At 35.3% G+C, this 16,627-nt stretch overlaps 1 protein-coding gene across 1 annotated transcript in view; it reads right to left on the reverse strand.

Moving 5' to 3' along the window:
* Positions 1-7,744: 7,744 nt before the first annotated feature.
* LOC118193010 (putative G protein-coupled receptor No18) overlaps positions 7,745-16,627 on the reverse strand; it is a 184,106-nt gene continuing 175,223 nt past the window's right edge. Inside the window, exons 4-5 of the mRNA XM_085814658.1 lie at positions 15,002-15,228; positions 7,745-8,361 (exon numbers count right to left, since the gene is read on the reverse strand). Coding sequence (XP_085670784.1) covers positions 7,750-8,361; positions 15,002-15,228 — 839 coding nt within the window. The 3' untranslated portion in view covers positions 7,745-7,749. The remainder of the gene's footprint in view (positions 8,362-15,001; positions 15,229-16,627) is intronic.

Consider the following 16,627-nt stretch of genomic DNA (forward strand, 5'->3'; position numbering starts at 1 on the left):
AGAACTCTATTTAAATCATCTTTATTACCTTCAAACAGGGTAAAAGTATCGTCTACGTAGCGGAACCATGCCGGGAAGTTTAAAGTTTCAAACAATTTTGATTCATAATAATGCATGTAGATATCAGCCAGGATGGGACTGAGGGGGCTTCCCATGGCTAATCCCTCAGTTTGCTTGTAATATTTATTTTGGAAAACAAAATGTGTTTGTTTCAAACAGAGTTGAGTGAGAGAAATTAGCTCATCAATTTCGATGCAAGAGAAATGAAATTCGCGAAGTCTGGTTTCTAGACATCTTAATGCACCCTCCACTGGGACATTGGTGAATAATGATTTTACATCAAAAGAAACCATGAGTAAATTACGAGGAGAAATGTTTTTAACCTTTTTTACAAACTCTATTGAATTTTTTATGGTGTAAATGTTATTGTCTAATAGAGTGGAAAATCTAGAAACTAAATATTTAGCTAATGGATACGAGGCAGTACCTAAATTTGATACAATAGGGCGGAAAGGAATACCACTTTTATGAATTTTGGGAAAAGCATATAATCTGGCACAATTCGCAACAGATGGGATAAGCGAATGTTTTAAGTTGCTTGAAATGATTTGCGAAGATTTGATCGCAGTTTTTATTTTGGATAAGTCCGAAGGTGAAGGATCTTTAGGGATCGGATTATATGGTCCTTCGTTTAAGAGTTTAGTGACACCATCGATGTAAGTGTTCTTATCCATGACGACTATCTGGCCACCTTTGTCGGCCTTTGAAACGACAATATCCGGGTTAGAATGAATCTCGCGCATTGTAGCTCTTTCTCTCGTAGTTAGATTTGGTTTCAAAGGTTTATTATTGAATTTCACATTATGAGCGATAAGATGCCTAATCATTTCTTTTTGTGAATCTGAAACTTTACTGAACTTGAAAGCTTTTTCGATAGGAGCTAAAATCTTTGGAATCGAGGGTTTACAGGTTTGTGAGAAGTTAAAATTATATTTTAGAATTCTCTCTTGTTCTTCTGAAAGACTAACATTAGAAATATTAACTATTGGCTCGATGTTTACAATGGGAAGATTTTTTGAACTACTTGAACTGGAAGACTGTAAAAGAAGTTTTTCGAATTTAACTGCAAGGGTGTTTTTATGACGGTTAACTGCATTCTCCGTTCTAGACCAAGACTTTTGTTCAAGGGCAGTGAATTTTGGATATGTTTTAGCGAGTTCCAGATGAAGCTTATAGAGTTCATGTTCAATTTTGGACAATTGTTGACGTGTATCCCTTATCACGGACCGAAGTAAGGCAAGTTTGCAATTTAACAGAATTCTTGAAACGCGACTCGAAGGTTTTTGATTAGATTTGATTTGTATAAAATTGGGGATCAATTTTTTACATTTACATTTAAGTAAAAAGTCAAGATGATTCAGGAATTTTTGCCGTTTCAGGCGTAATTTAGTGAAACGATTAACGGATGAAGGCATGATAAACAATGCAGAAAATCAAACTAAATTAACTGAGCAATAATAAAGTACACACAAAATAGCAGAAAAATCCCTCACTGAAATGAATAGAAAACAAAATGTTTGTAAGCAAAATGCATGAAATCAGACAAGCAAAGCACAATATCCAAATGTACAAAACATAAACATAACTTGAAAATTGCAAAAATGTACTCACCGAAACTCCTACAATCACAAAATGGCGGCCACACCACGTGCAAAAAAGAAAGCAAAATGTAAGCCTGTTTGGGGCCTCTATAATTAAGACACAATAACACGCCGAATAAATACTAATTCAGAAGTCAAACAACAGAAATCAGCGTTAATTTACCGCAAATGAACAAGATAGGAAATTATTTCCTATCTTGTTCATTTGCGGTTTTGCAGCTGAAGATGATGGTTCGGTAAAACCATCGAAACTAGTCCTGTGAAAATTTTGTAAATTAACGTTGATTTTTGTTGTTTGACTTCTGAATTAATATTACAGGAATGTTTCGCTTTAAGGGAATTCGATATGTGAGAAAATCAGTTAATGATTTTAAGTGAAATGATTCTATTTCTTGCTTTACGCGAGAGATTTCTCGGTTTTTTCTGTTTTTGCGTTATGAGTAATTTATTATAGCAAAGTTCCGGTGATACATTTGTCTGGAATTCAGAAAAGTGATAAAATAGGTTGAAAAAATAATTATTTGAAGAAATACAGCAGAGGTGTTTCATGACATGCGGGGTGGCCTAGAAATGTGACAACTTCATGCACTCCTCGAAAGGGTAAATGAAACAAAATTTCATTGAAATATTTTCGGTAAGTAGTAATTGCAAAGGAATAGAAGGCTCAATACGTTAAGAGGAAATGCAGGATCCATTCTCTTTAGAAGGAAGAATTATTTTCGTTTCAGTTTTCTGTTTTACTGTCAAATATGGAATTAGATCGCTGGGAAAGTATCGAGATTTTTATCAGTTGGATCATATTTAGAAAACTGCGTTTGATGTGATCCTGATATGAAATGAAACTTTCAAATTCATTGAAAATTTTGATAAAGAGACCATCAGCTTTACCAAAATTTGTACGTCAAAGCTGAAGTCTCAAGGGATTCAGAGTTTAACTGTCGCCCCCCAAAAAAACGTTTTGTTAAAAAGTTTGGTACTATTCCGTTTTGAGGACTGTAAAAAATCCCCAAACTATTGTTGATGTCAATGCTGCCAAAAATAATTGCGGCAACCCTAACGCAAGAAAGGAAGTATAATAGTAAATAACTATTTAAGATTATTGTTTCAATTTAGATGAAAGGTTAATTTTATGTAACACTTTTCTGTTATTATAATTTATATAAAAATATTAAACATAACTGAATGGAAGCATAAGAGTAAATAACTATTTCAGATAATTATTATAATTTATATAAAAAATGGCTAAAATCATAACCGAATGGATTCTTGTATCACTGTTTCGCTATCGAGTTTCGCTAAAGCATGATTTCATCTCGTTGGTTGTTTAAACATAATTTTCTATAATGAACGATGACTTTTCTTCTAATTCTATTGCAGACGTTTCGTCATGGACAATTCCCAAATTTTTAAATCCATAGGATATCAAAAAAGGATTTAAAATAATAAAAAAAAAATTAAAAAAAAAATCTGAAATGTTTCAGATTTTAAATTACGTCCAAAGGGGCGTTTTTTAACATTTTGTGTGTTACCTTTCTTTATTAAATATCATGTTCCTCGCACTTAAACCATAAGATCCAGTGCAACAGCAATATCGCAAAATAGTTTTAGAACGAGCATACCTTTAGAATTTCCGATACAGAGACTCACGCGCTGGAGATAAAAATGTTTTTTCTGCACAACGTTGCCATTGCTCGCTTTGAAATCCTTGAGTTTGTTAATCAAAAATTCGTCAAAGTTTTAAAAAATAGGAAATCGATCATAAAACAAATTTCAAATTTCAAATTTGGTTTTCCACATGCTCATATTCGTTGGAGGATTACGTTATTCAAAATTCGATGACTCTATGTACCGTTGTTTTATCACAATACGAGAAATATACATACATTTATGCAGATTTTTCATTATTTAATTTCTTCAAATATAATGCATGACTCTAACATTTTGTGGCAACAGTTTGAAAAGTGAACCGACATTTATGAGTCCGACGCAAAATGCCAAAACGAAACTATTAGTCCTTCGGGATTCAAATCCCTTTGGACTAAAAAGTGATTTAAAAATTAAACTACTATTTCAATGGCGTCTTAAGAAATATAGAATTATCTGAACTTACGCAATTGTAAATCAGCTCGTACGTTAGATTTGGCGCGCTGTTAAACGGGCGCGTTTGGCGCTTTTGCGCATACATTTTCGCTGCAATTTTTTTTACAGTCCTGAAAACGGAATAGTACCAAAAGTTTTTAGGTTTCTCTGAGCTCGCAGCAGTTTATCAATCTATTGTAGCTAATTCATTACTCCTGCTTACTCAATTCTTTTTATCTTTTTAGTTTTATTATTAAACATCATTTTCTTCGCACTTACGCCATATACAGTTCAACAGCAAAATTACAAAAATGTTACATACAGCAGAGCAGCATATATTTAGATTTCCCGATAGAGTGTTAAGTGTTGGCATACATTTTTCTATCTATTTATCATAATCAATGATCAGTTTTCTTAGTAAGATGTCTCGCAAAACCTTTTTAATATTAACATTTTGTGTGATTAACTTATTAATTAAATATCATATTTTTCGCACTTTTCGCACCATAAAAAATTTAATTCAACAGCAAAATCTCGAAATATTTAAAACAATATATCTTTAGCTTTTCCGATATAAAGCCTCGCGAGCTGGAGGAAAAATATCTTATTCCGTTCAGTGCTGCCACTGCTCACTTTGAAATTGTTGAGTTTGTTAATTAAAAATTCATTAAAGTGTTATAAAATATGAAATATAAATTTCGAAATTCAAAATCTGGGCTTGCAGGTGCGCATGTTTGGGTGGAATAATACGTTATTCAAAATTTGATGTTCCTAGGTAACGCCGTTTTTCACAGTGCGAGAAACATATATACATTCATGCAGATTCTTCATTATTTAATTTAAAAACAAAACAGTATGATAATATTTGGTGCCAACAATTTGAAAAGCCTTTTTGGGCTAAAACTTTCTTTTAAACTAATTTTTTTAAAATAATGGATGGAGAAAGTAACTCAATAAAATATACTGGTGCTCAAAATTATGATTATAAACACAAAGCAAATGTAAGTTGATGAAAAATAATAGATCTGTTGCAATCGAATTTTGTACGCAGATGCTCAATACTATGAGACAACTAAAAGTAATACAGGAAAATAAACAGACGGTGACATGTATTTAAGAACAGCCAAAACATGACACTTCATATTTTTAGAATGGGTCGGCTTTTAAATAGCACGGCCATCTCTTATAGCTTCACATGCTTCACGATTGCGCTTAATAATGCAAATGAAATTGTTGATCATAAAGCTTGTGACAAAAAAATCCAATTCTTCTAAAAGCGAGGATTTTAATGGAAAGGCATTTATGTCGTGCAATGGCTCTTCTTAGAGGCTTTCAAGCATGATCTATTGAATATAAGTCTGACGACTTTGCTGGGCAGACACTTCGAGGAGTAGTATAACGGGGAATTCGACCAAAACATCGCGCCATTTGAACGCTGTGTGGCTTCGCGTTATCCTCCATAAAGATAAAATCCATGACTATATCTTCACAGAAAAGTCGCATATAAGTTTCAAGAACCTCAAATTAGAGTGGCCAGCATCGAAGATATAGTAAAGCTGTTTGTCCGTTTATAAGATTCCTTTTCACCCATGGATTCCACTTCAAACAAAGTGCTCCTTTCACTTAGTTTGGAGGACGATAACGGACTACAGGTTTTATATAGATAAACATTCGTAGACAATCATTTTGTATATTGAATCTCGACTCGTCATTAAAGAAAATATGGCCACCAGTCTTACTGTATTCGAGAATAGATTGCCTGGCTCCAACAAAGGTATGATCTCTTCTGCGACCTGTTAAGGAGGATACATACCGTTGGTCACCGGGGATAAAAGACCTGCTGAACTAGGTGTCTGTGTACAATTTGTATGGAAACTGTTGTTTCAGACTCTAGCAACGAGGTTCTGTGAAAATATCTAGGCGTCATCTGTCGCTATGGCGTCACGCATTCACTGCCATATATCGATCTTCCGTAAGTGTTCTTTCGCAACCTCAAGTTGATGGCTTTCCATCTCAGTTCATTGCCTAAAAGTCTGTGAAAATTTATTTTCACTGAAATCGGCCAGTCTTGTGATTTTGTTTACCTGAAAAATAACCCTTTACACGAAATTCACTAATTTATAAACAGTTTTACTTAAGAAGCTTATCGTTTTAATGTTATTAATGTAAACAACTACTAAATGCTTAAATTATATTTACCGTTCTACAGACTATATATGACGTTAGTTTCTAAACATTAATAACAGTGAATTTTGAACTATTGAATAAAATGTATTTCTAACTTTAAGTTTGAACACCAGTATATTTTCACATTAATTAAAAATTTAAGCACGTTGATGACATGATTCTCTAATATAGCTCGTGTAGTTTTTGTGTTTTGAAAATTTAGTGCAAATGATGAATGAATTATAATTATTTTCTTGTATTTGATTAATAGGACATTGATTAGTAGTTATTAATTGATGAATTAAACGCGCTAAGTGAAATCTTCCTGTAATATATTATTTAAAAAGGTCTCTAATATACGGCATGCACTAAAAATATCTGTCCTGTTTGGTCGTGAGTCGATGATTAATTTTTAAAACAAAAGATATTATCTAAATGCCTGCTGAAAGAGAAGTTATGTACATTATAGGTGACTCGGTTTAAAACCGCTACTAGAAAGTTCTCTAAAATACGTTTCAGAATAAACGTTTCCTTTTAAACCTTCGGGGTTCAAGTAGTCGAAGTTATCACATCGAGATTGGAGTGGAAGAAATCTGAGAAAATGATTGAAACACAGACATACTCAAACTGCGTTCTGTTCTGGAGTCCATTTGGCATTAGAACAGCTTAATCTCCAATGAATAAAATGTTCTGGTTTCTTTTCTATAAGGAACGATCATAATGTTTGAGATTAATAAAAATAATCTCAATGGAATAGGAATCTTTTCCATAGTGCATTCCATATTTTGGCACAATTTTTACTGAGTGTCGGGGCTCCTTACCATCCAATGAAATTGAACTCAAAAGACAAATTATTATGTATAACTACGGACCATATACATTTTTTGGAGTGGAGAACATAACTTCGCACAGCTCTGATGAATTATATTTCAGCATAGAGTAGTGGATTTTCCCTCATTCAGTCATGACGCTGTTTGCTACTTCAGTAACGTTACAATTTGTCTTTATGATGTTGACTGATTTTTGCTGATCTCCAGCATTTACTGATCGCACTCATGAACATTTTTCGAAAGTGTATACTAAAAGGATACCAAAATTTCTCCAACAGTTTGAAAATGCTGGATACAAAAGCCATGGTCGACATTGGTGCAAGTCATAATACTAACTTTATCATCGCCATAATGCCAAGCGAAATTCAAATGCCATGATCCCAGTTTTACATCTAATTACGCCCTTTTATATGGTCACAACAGTTCTGCATTAAGCAAAAGGAAATACTTCCAGTCAAAAGACGCCCAGAAGCATAGTTGGTAGCTTACTGATCGTAGATAAATTATTATATGTCTGGTTGGAAATATAATACAAGCAACCATCTAAATCCTCACGAGGGATGTTCACTTCAGACAGTGCAGCACTGCTTTATATGCCAATGATGTCATGTTTACTGTCATACATCTAACTATTCACGGTTCAATTATCACAATCGTTTTTCCGGATTATTCCGAAACACCGTTTAGCTTCCTGGAGTTTGATCCTGATAGCATTCATTAATATAAGTCAAAATGAACATTATAACCATCATTCGTAGCATGGTCGAGGTAGTTACCAATCAAATGTATGTTTCTACCTGTTTCTCCACATATTGCGATTTGCTGCGATATTATTATTTTTCATATCCTAACCGAAATATACGTAAAATTTGTCGTTTCAGTGTGCATATATTATGTATACATTCTTCTGTGGTATCTCTAGCCTTCTTTTCCTGGTTGTGCAAAGAAGGACTTTGGCGTTATATAAAACGCCGGCTCATTTTAGCCAGAACTAGCAACTACAAATGTCTCTTTCAGATAAATTGCTGGGGGTCATGCCCCTTTCTGGTCTTCCTACAGCATCGACATTTGTCAATAGTCAATCTAAGGAACGCCTTCTTAAAATCTTTATTGTTGAGAGCATAGATGAAAGGATTGATTGCCGAGTTCACCCAACCCAACCACACTAAACAAGCTGTGAGTGTAGGATGAAAGAAGCAACTTCTGCAGAAAGGTTCTATCAAATAAACAATGAAGAAAGGCAGCCAGCACACGACAAAACCTCCAACCACAACGCTGAGGGATTTAGCTACTTTTCTTTCGCGCTGGAAAGCTGCCCTTTCATAACCATCCTTCTTGCGAATGGTCATCCGAGTGGTCTTCTTGCTTTCCTTTTGAGGATTGCAGTACTGACAGCGGTAACCTGTGGGTGAGACAGCTCCAGAATCGTCTTTGTTCTTCGGAGATGTGCTGTTGTCACAAGAAATTTCCTGTTGTTGCCATCCACTAGATTCGTGGTGATGGTGCTGTTGTTGTTGATAGAGCTGGGTTGTTACATTGGGATTGTATGAGCTCTGTCTGCTGAGAGAGAAAGGTGTAGATCGCATGATGGAAAAGGAGCTGCGTCTTTCGTTACTCCCTCTGACCTAAAAAAAATTCAAAATGCATACAGTATATATTAGTACTAAAAATATACCTGTGCTGTAAGAATATTATGTACTTTTGGTATTAAGAGAATATCTTATCAAAACCAGATGTATGCCAAATAAGCAATGATTATCAGCAATTATGGTGATAGGAAAACATGCATAGTGAAAAAATGCAATTATAGTGAATCATATCTATACTAACTGGCAATTTAGAAGAACTGTGTCACTAAAACATACTATATTTTGCATCACCGAATAATTTACAAAAGTATGGCTCTAGAGGCGTTTCAAGAACACTGATAAATTTTTTTGGCTACTCACATTGATGAAAAATAAGCAATTCCCTCTGCGGGATTCGAACCATGGATCTTTCGAATACGCGCCGAGTGTGCTGACCGCTACACCACTAAGGTACGCTACGAAGGCGGGAAAAATTACTTATATACCCTTTTAAAGAGCTACTGGGGATAAGGGGACCTAATTGCCAAATCCTGCTGGGGGAGAATCATCATCTACCACCTTTTTTAGTTGCGGAGCCACTGTAGAGACATTAGGTTATTTCGAAGGAGACATGAAAAATGACAATGCCCTCTCCGGGACTCGAACCACTGACCACTCGAATACGCGCCAAGTGTGCTGACCACTGCACGACGAAGGCATGCTAAGAAGGCGGGAGAAATACCTTATGATATGACTTTCACAATATACATTGTTGCCTACATAAATGACCGCAATGAATCTTCAGATCAAAGAACTAGCTTTCAGTATTTTATATTGGGAACTATACATTATGTGTTGTGCGTTGTAACTTTTTTCCTAATCTGTGTCTCCGATATAGTATGTACCAAGCATATCAACATCTAAAAGTCAAATAAAAATGGAATATTTTGTAATTTAAAGTATTTTAGAGATATTTGAAAAGTTGTTTTTATGTGAAATAGAAGAACAACAAAGATTATCAGAAAGTTTGATTCATCAGAAAATATTTGTTTCTTCCTTCGCAAACTTTTTGTTCGAAAAAGCCTATTTCAATCTCAATATTTTTTTTTTTCTGAAAGCCACGGCTTCTTTCTAGTTTCGGAACAAATCAGACCAGCTGTTGTTATAAGTCTACTTCTCATAGTTCGAGCACTCATTGGACGTCTAATTTCCTCATCAACCTCGCGAGAATTTTTTCTTCGATTTCTTATTGATTTTCAAATTAATGTCGGATCGTCTAGTTTCAATGTTACTTTTTTTCACCCAGTTATTCTTTTTCTATTCAACTGTGACCATATTTTCTTTAAATGTTCCAAAATATATTGCACAAAACACTGTGAACATTTAAAATTTTTGGCAATTGCTTGATATTAAGTTCTTTGCATTTTGGCATTTTTTGCCAAAGTTACAGTAATTTTTAAAATTAGCATTTACCTAGCACAATACAGTTATGAAACTTCCTCTAAAGCAATGTAATTAGGCAGTTTTAGAAAACAATTCGCTTTTTCAAAGAAAACGATAAAAATGAATTGTTTGTTTACTTTTATGTTTATAACAGATTATAACAACTTTAAACAGAAATTTATAACTGCAGGCAGATAAGCACTTTTGCATCTGACGACTACATTTGAAGACTTTTTAAAAATATGGGCAGCTTAATACTCTTATCTATGGTTGTATGTTAATGTCACAATCGTCCTTGGTATGCCATACTTCCAGACCTTTCCGAGTACAGGGCATATTAGGATGCCCGTTTACGATTCCTAACGACATTCATTAATTTATTTTGTTAGAGAACAACAAATTCCATAGGGCAACATTTGACATTTATATGAGTTTATACTAAATCGCATATTTCAACGCATTGCTGCCACAAACAATTCTACATCATATTACTAATAGACAGTAAACTCTAATTAAAGCGAATCTCAAGGGACCGAAAATCAAGCGTTCGTGTTAAAAACATTCGAGTTAACTGGGGGCTCAAATTTTATTTTTGAAATAATCTTTTTACACATTAACCATTTACAGTATAGTATAGTCACATAAGTACTACAATATATTCTGCATGTTGTCATAAAAAATACTACAATACTGTATTAACTTGTGAGGATTTATCTATTTATTTTAAACTAATAGTTAATTTTAAGTACTTTTCTGTCACTCTCTTTTCACCCACAATTTTCATGCCAAAATGTAAATGACATAGCGAGCATTTATTCAGAATAAGGGAGAAGGAAGCGCTATTTAAGCGAAGGTTTCGCAAGCTGATTTTAGAGCGCGTTTTGCTTAATTGAGGCCACGCTGTTACAGTGACTTAATAGCGATTTAACGCTGTGTCATTGAGTGATTCTAGCTATTAGGTTTGTTTCGCCGGTTTTTTTTCTACAAACCAGAGCCTTTCCTGAGCGTTGCCTTATCCTGTGAGCCGTTAGGCTGCGTTTAGACGGCGACATAAAGGGCATAGAGGCATAGTCATAAGGGCATAAAATACGGGAGTTCCGTTCACCCCTGTGAGAACGGTGTGTAAGGCGTGGCCAATGAGAGAAGCTAAATTTGTGCATGCGTGGATGTGTCTACAACTTTCCCGCGCTGTTCTCCTGCTCGATTGATTTCTCGCTTTCTCTCTGCTTGTTTTGTGACAGCGAAATCTTCTGTAAAACGCCGCTTCGTTTTAGCTTCGCTCTGATTGGTCGACGCTTATCCCAAACTCGGCGTAAAGTTGAAGACTTTGAACCCTATGCCCCGAGCCCTAAATCAGCACAGACTAGTTGCCTTGGCAACGGAGCTCGGTTTTAACCACTTATGCCCTTTACGCCCCCTTCTGAACGCAGCTTTAGGCTAATATACATTTGATTTTAGTTCAACATTTCGTATTTAAGTTAAGCCAGAAGTGTTCGCTTGTGTAAACTGAAATTGGGTCATTGTTACTTTCTTTGTGTTCAAATAAAAGGTTCTTATACATCCTTCTTCTTTTTGGTTTGGAATTATTAGACGTGAAAATAATTCTTTTATAGTCTTTTTTTTTCAAGTCGATAGTGTATGCTTCCTAAGAATACCAGACTTTTAAATTACTAACTACTGTACTGTAACTCGAAAAAAATTCACTCACAGATAATTTTGTGGTGACAAAGTCCTGCGTATTGCGTTATCGCAGATTGGAACGAAAATGCCTGGTAACTGTACAGCCAACTGTACTCACGTCTTCCTTAAAACTGGCGATGCGGATGTTGCACCAAGACGTTCTACAGTATCCAAGGCGTGACGTATTTTCAGAAAGTAGGTAGAATCACTTTCTTCGGATGAAATTACTTGCAACTCAGACACAACTGTTTCAATATCAAATTCCACTGGAGCAATATCAAATTCCAGTATCCAATTATCACAATTGTTTCAATATCAAATTCCACTGGAGCACGTACGGCATCATCAATATCTGCACTAACAAACTCCTTAAACAAACATACAGGATTAGCGTCCTTATGTCTCCAGACTCTGCTAAAATAATTCTATATGTATTGTGATGACGAATTTCAGGGTGCGGGAATAGCTTTTATAGCATCAAGAATATTCCAAATTGGCGTTTCCGTCTCCTTTTCAACAACGGAATTGCAGCTGTCGCAAGGCGATAAGACCTCTTTATAACTGCAATAATGCCTTGATCTAAAGCCTGAAGACTACTTGTTGCGTTTGGGACGAAAAACTGAATCTTTACATTGGTTAAGTTCAGATCATGTATGTTATGACTGTACACCTTCTCAGTGTCATAAGGAGATGCTTATTCTGAGCCACAATTCGACTATTAAAATGAAGAAGCCAGTTACGGAAAGATGTGCTCTCGATCCAAGCTTAGTTATGGTTAGAATAGATGCAAGATAAAACACTGTTCATGTTCTTAAAACAAAGTGGTTTTTCGGACTTACCGTTCAACAAGGATGACGTCTATCACTGCCGTCTGCATTACACACAGAGACAACGGTTAAACGCAGTTGTTTACTGCGCGCTTCACTATGTGCGCACCTTTTATTCCGAAGGTACGACTTGGGAAAAGATTGTAAAAATGTCCAGTTTCATCCACAATTGCAGATAGCACAGAAGACATACTTTTCTCTCAGTTAAGTTCATACGACCATTTGTCTACTTCTTTTTCATCAAATTTATTTGTTTCACCACAAATAGCTAATGACTCAATCGAATGTCTCTTTTGGAAGCGGAACAAATAAAACCTTGAACGTCTATATTTTTTCAGTCTCGTTTGTTTTTCACTGAATTACAGTCAAAGTACATTGGAAGCGCACATATGATTGACTAAAAAGTAAAATTTGACATCTTAGCACTGCGAAGTAGCTTGGATTTATTCTCAGAAGTCGAAGCAGCAGCATTAAAATTTTTTCACGAGCATTAAGTATTGTGGATAAGGTAGATTTGAAAATCCCATACTTTTTGGGAATGCCAAACGTTTCGCCAAATATACGTTTCTTCAATACACTACGGTCTACCTCTTGTAGGATTTTAAGTTTTGTTTGCACGTGTCTTCTTAGCCATAAATCACTTTTCTATTGCTTGCAATTTAACGTTAGTGCTTACGCCTGAACTGCCAAGGTGCCATCTACAGGATCGAACACTTCCGATGGAACTTTCGGAGAAAAATATGTTGGTGCGAGCTGAAAATTCGTATGTAACTTAAGTGCAGTCCAGTAAATCTATGTAAATATTTAGTGTAAATTCAAATAATTTAAATTTTTACTGGAATTATCCAAAAATGTCACTTAAGCTGGCTATTTATAAAAGAATATTCTATGAGCTTTTTAATTAAACGAGACAGAATATTTCTGAACCTAAAAGGTATTCCTAATAGGAAAAAACAGAAAGAATTTTGAAAATTTTTATTAATTGATAAAATGTAATTATAAGGTATTTCTCCCGCCTTCTTAGCATGCCTTCGTGGTGTAATGGTCAGCACACTTCGAGAAGTATTCGAGAAGTCCGAGGTTCGACTCCCGTCGAACCAATTGAGGGCACTGCTCATTTTTCATGACTATGCGTAATGATAGAACGGATTATAAAATAATTCGTTATTCGTGCTAACCGATATTATCTTTAACCGATAAAACTTCCTATAATAAAACATGCATCGCAGACAGGGCCGAAATTTTGTTCACATTAACCATGTGTTCGCCTTAAGCAAGATCATGTGAAGAGGCTTTACGTTTGTTTGAAGAGAAACTCCTGTGTGTGACTTAAAGTATTTTACAGCATAAAAATAAAAACTGCGAATGAATTCCGACTACTGTCCTAAATCTGCTCTTAATTTTCTATTTTAACTATTTAATCTGTAACACACCTGGAGTATCACAGCCCTTGAGAAGATTCTAATTTCAGCTCTCATTTATCAAAACGCTTCCAATTTGCATTTAAGGAGCTGTGCAGGAGATATATCCAGAAAAACAAGGACACCTCTAAGCAGAAACTAATATCATCAATTGCACTCAAGAGACGCAGTATTTTTGAATCTTCCTTCTTTTAACTGAAATTCGCAGAAAACTTCTCAATTAAATTAATTATTTGCGACAAAAAGTAAGAAAAACAAGAAATTTCAAAATGAAGTTAGAAATTAAACATAATTACCCCAAACATGAACATTTGAATTATGTGACGCATTGAATTGACTGTCGGCAAAATGATATAAACATGAACTTGCAAAAAATCTTCGATTACCACTATTTACTAGTCAAACCACTCTGATAAAAGTTTTGATAACTGTCAAAGGACATTTTTTCAAAGTTTTGTATTGAAGCTAAAATGTTAAATAACTGAAAACATCTCTACAATGAGTTTAATACGCTTTACAAAAGCGGCTCACAAAATTCAATTTTGTACCTTCTTGTTTCACATTTTAAGTGCATTTTTCTGAAACAGATTTTCTTGCATTATGATTTCTGCATTTGAAATTTTGCAGTGTAATTCCCGAAGAGAAATGTAAAATCGAGGTTTCTCTGTAATTATGTGACCTGCAAAAGAGCCAAAGCTTTCCACTGTAAAATCCTGCTCAACGACATTTTCATCAGCCGCATGAGTATAGGGTATATGGGCATATATACGCATGACTATACCAGCGATCAGTCTAAGTAGAGAACATTAGATATGCTAGAAAGTACGCATGTCCAAAGAAGAATATAGTTCTATTTAGCTTTAGCTAGATAAGAAGACCTAGAAGCTTTAATATAAAAATTAAACAATGAAATATGAATATTATTGAAATAAAAAGACTGATCGGGAAAGGAATCTTAAAAAAAGACCATTTCAATCCTAAATTTTTATTTGAAAATGAAACAGTGTAGATGTCAATCATTTGATGACTAATGTGAACAGGTCTTGGTTTTGGCGTGTACATATTAAAAAAGTGCTTTTTTTAATTGTAGCTGTAATGTTTTAAAATTTCATTCCCGAAAACAATAGGCGCACCTCAACAAATACTCATGGCCTTGTCCATATGAGACAAAAATTAGTCCGTATTAGAAAATCCGTATTATAAAAGACATTTTTGGTCCGAAAAGTATGCAAATAAATAACCAATTTACAGTAAAAGCAAGGAAATTAAATCAAGAAATTCAGCTGTTTAGGATAATCTACTTGGAAGAACATCTAATTCATTTACCTGAGCCATAGGCAAGTCTTCTGGCTCCAGATGTGAAGCGTCTTTGAGAATACGTTGGTGGTCAGCTTGGACAGTGGTATCTCCCATGGTGGAGGAATTGCTGTCTGAACCTTGGTTCTCCTTGCTGCTACCTGTGTCCTGCATTAGCACTGCCTGTCTCCGCCTGGCAACCGCGAAGATTCTGCAGTAAACGTACACCATGATGACTGCCGGTATGTAGAAGGAACCTAGAAAAAAGTTCATGAAAACTTAAAAATGAACCATACCTCTGTTGTCATGATTAAATGTATTCAAAAAGGGTAACTTGATGTTTTGCTCTTCAGTCAATGCCCGCTTATCGCTTAAGTCCATAAGCCTGGGTCTAAAGTACCACAGTCCCATATTTTAAGCGCCCCTGTGTCATGCTAGAAATCTGCAAAATCTTGTCTCTCCATTATAAAAACTAGAAAACTGAATAACGGAGATATCTGAAAAAGTGCTACGTCTAGGGCCCAAGAGCCCCTTAATTTAATTCTGCTCATAAGCCGGATACTCTGAAAATGGCCAGAGCGGAAAGCAAATTTTGGGAAAAGAATCAATTTAACGTTTTTAGGATTACCAGACAACCGCGAATTGCTATGCAATACACGAAAGTCCAAGCATAACGGATCATGCGCGTTTGTCAGCAGGCATTAAATAATTTTGGAAAATTAAATAAATGTGCCATGTCTTCCATTCTGGTAACTGGTAGCACCTGATAGTTTTTAACTATTAAATAACCACGAAGTCGAGATTATTTTGAAGTTCGAGTATATCAGCGTTATTGCAAAGCCACGTACTAAACCTATAGTATCCAAAATTGCTTTGATTCAGGTCAGAAAAGCACTGCTTTTTTAGATTCTTGGTCTTATAACGTTAGAAACGATTTTATAACCGAGTTTTTCCTAAATGTTTTGCCGTTACTTTACGTTATGTTATTATGCTATACATAATCATTAAGACTTCTGGCAAATGCTGTTTTTGAACTGGATGAACATATTAATATATCTTACACGTTACTTGTCAAAGGGTCAGTTTCTAGAATGTTGCCTTCCGAAGTGATACGAAACTTTGGATTTAGCTTTCGAGTATTGGTTAATAAACTGAGGCACTTTAAAGCAATCAATTCGCCTTGACTTAATAAGATTCACTAACGTGCTGGAAAGTAATCACAGAGGTATGGAAGGAATCATAGAGGTAGGTATGGAAGCAAGCTGGCAGGTATAGTTGCCAGCTGTTGATGGTGCGCTGCGGATGCTGTGCATCCGCAGAGAAAATAATCCATGTTCCAAGTCAGTTGCACAGATCCCTGATTAAATCTGGGGACTTTGGGGGGCCAGGGAGGTATTGAATTTACAGTCGTTCTCTTATTCTTCAAAACACATCCTTCCTAGCTGTGCGACACGTGGCATTGTCGTGAGGGAAGGTGGCTTCCCTCCCAGGAAAAAAAATCTGCATGTGTAGTCTGCCGGGATCGATGAATGTATAATGATATCCATAGTGCCAGATGTTATTGATGATGACTTTAAATGTACCAAAAAAGCCGTATTTGCTTGGCCGTAGGGCGATTAGTGTCGGTGTCTCTCAGGTGTAGAGAAGGGGATTGAA

Source organism: Stegodyphus dumicola, chromosome 4, assembly GCF_044657685.1.
Source record: "Stegodyphus dumicola isolate Sdum_Otavi_A_Nest chromosome 4, ASM4465768v1".
In the NCBI taxonomy this organism is placed as follows: Eukaryota; Metazoa; Arthropoda; class Arachnida; order Araneae; family Eresidae; genus Stegodyphus; species Stegodyphus dumicola.